The sequence below is a fragment of the Acanthamoeba castellanii genome, assembly GCF_000313135.1.
Source record: "Acanthamoeba castellanii str. Neff unplaced genomic scaffold scf7180000084696, whole genome shotgun sequence".
Classification (NCBI taxonomy): Eukaryota; Discosea; order Longamoebia; family Acanthamoebidae; genus Acanthamoeba; species Acanthamoeba castellanii.
In genome coordinates, this window is record NW_004457261.1 from 12,333 (window position 1) to 13,259 (window position 927).

The window sequence follows — 927 nt, forward strand, 5'->3', positions numbered from 1 at the left end:
GCACCGGCGCCACGGACACGCAGAAGCAGGAGGAGGTGGTGGAGGCGCTGGTGCAGTCTGGAATGGTGCGCGAGGGCCAAGTCCTGGAGGCCGTCGTGGTGGCGCCCATCGCCACTGCCCGTCGCCACAGCCGTCGCGGGCACATCTTGCCAAAGCCGACCACCCTCGCTACCTTCACCGTGGTCAGCATTCAGCGCTTTGACAAGCCCAGGTACACACGCATGTGTGCACGTGCATGTTTCCTGTGGTGTTCATGCAACTGACGCATCAGTGCTGCGTTGCTCATAATCGTGATTGCGAGCAGATCCAGCGCCGCGGCGGGCGAGTACGTAGGGCTGCGCTTGCGACTGGAGCACCTTTCCCCCGCAGCAGCGGGAGCGGGAGACATTGCAGTTGCGGCTACAACAAGGCACCTTTCTCTTCTTCGTTCTTCTTCATTCTTCGTCGTTGTTTGTGCGTCAGCATGCTCGCTGCATTCCAACCCAATCGTGTGCGCGCCTGCCTTTATTAGGAAGTCGAAGTGGGCGACACCGCGCCTGCGTGGTGGCATGGTGCTGGCTGCTGCCGAAGCCGGTGCGGCCGCAGGTGAGAGTGCCCTGACGGCCCGCGTGGAGTCGTTTACGGTCCGTCTGGACCACTCGGTCCCAGTCAGGTTGCGTTGCGGCTCCGAACCCTACCTGATCATCCACTCGGCCGCACGTCCCTATCGGTACATAGGCGCCTGCACAAACGCACCCGCACACCACCGCACACGCACACTGACGCGAGGTCGTCGGTGCGCGCCAACATCACTGCAGGGTGGAGAAGGTCTTGAAGTGCTGGGACAAGGACGGACAAGAAGTGGAGGTAAGCAAGGCGGAGATTGTGGTGCCAAAGGGCACGAGCACGCTCGTGCAGGTCAAACCTATCGTACGTTGCCGCACCTCC

At 62.1% G+C, this 927-nt stretch overlaps 1 protein-coding gene across 1 annotated transcript; it reads left to right on the forward strand.

Moving 5' to 3' along the window:
- Positions 1-62: 62 nt before the first annotated feature.
- Positions 63-909, forward strand: ACA1_127090 (uncharacterized protein; the record flags this gene model as incomplete). Its single annotated transcript, XM_004333223.1, is given in 5 exon segments — positions 63-211; positions 305-325; positions 512-573; positions 586-709; positions 798-909. Coding segments are annotated over 5 exon segments (468 nt in total), but the record flags the coding sequence as incomplete, so codon positions are not given.
- Positions 910-927: the final 18 nt, after the last annotated feature.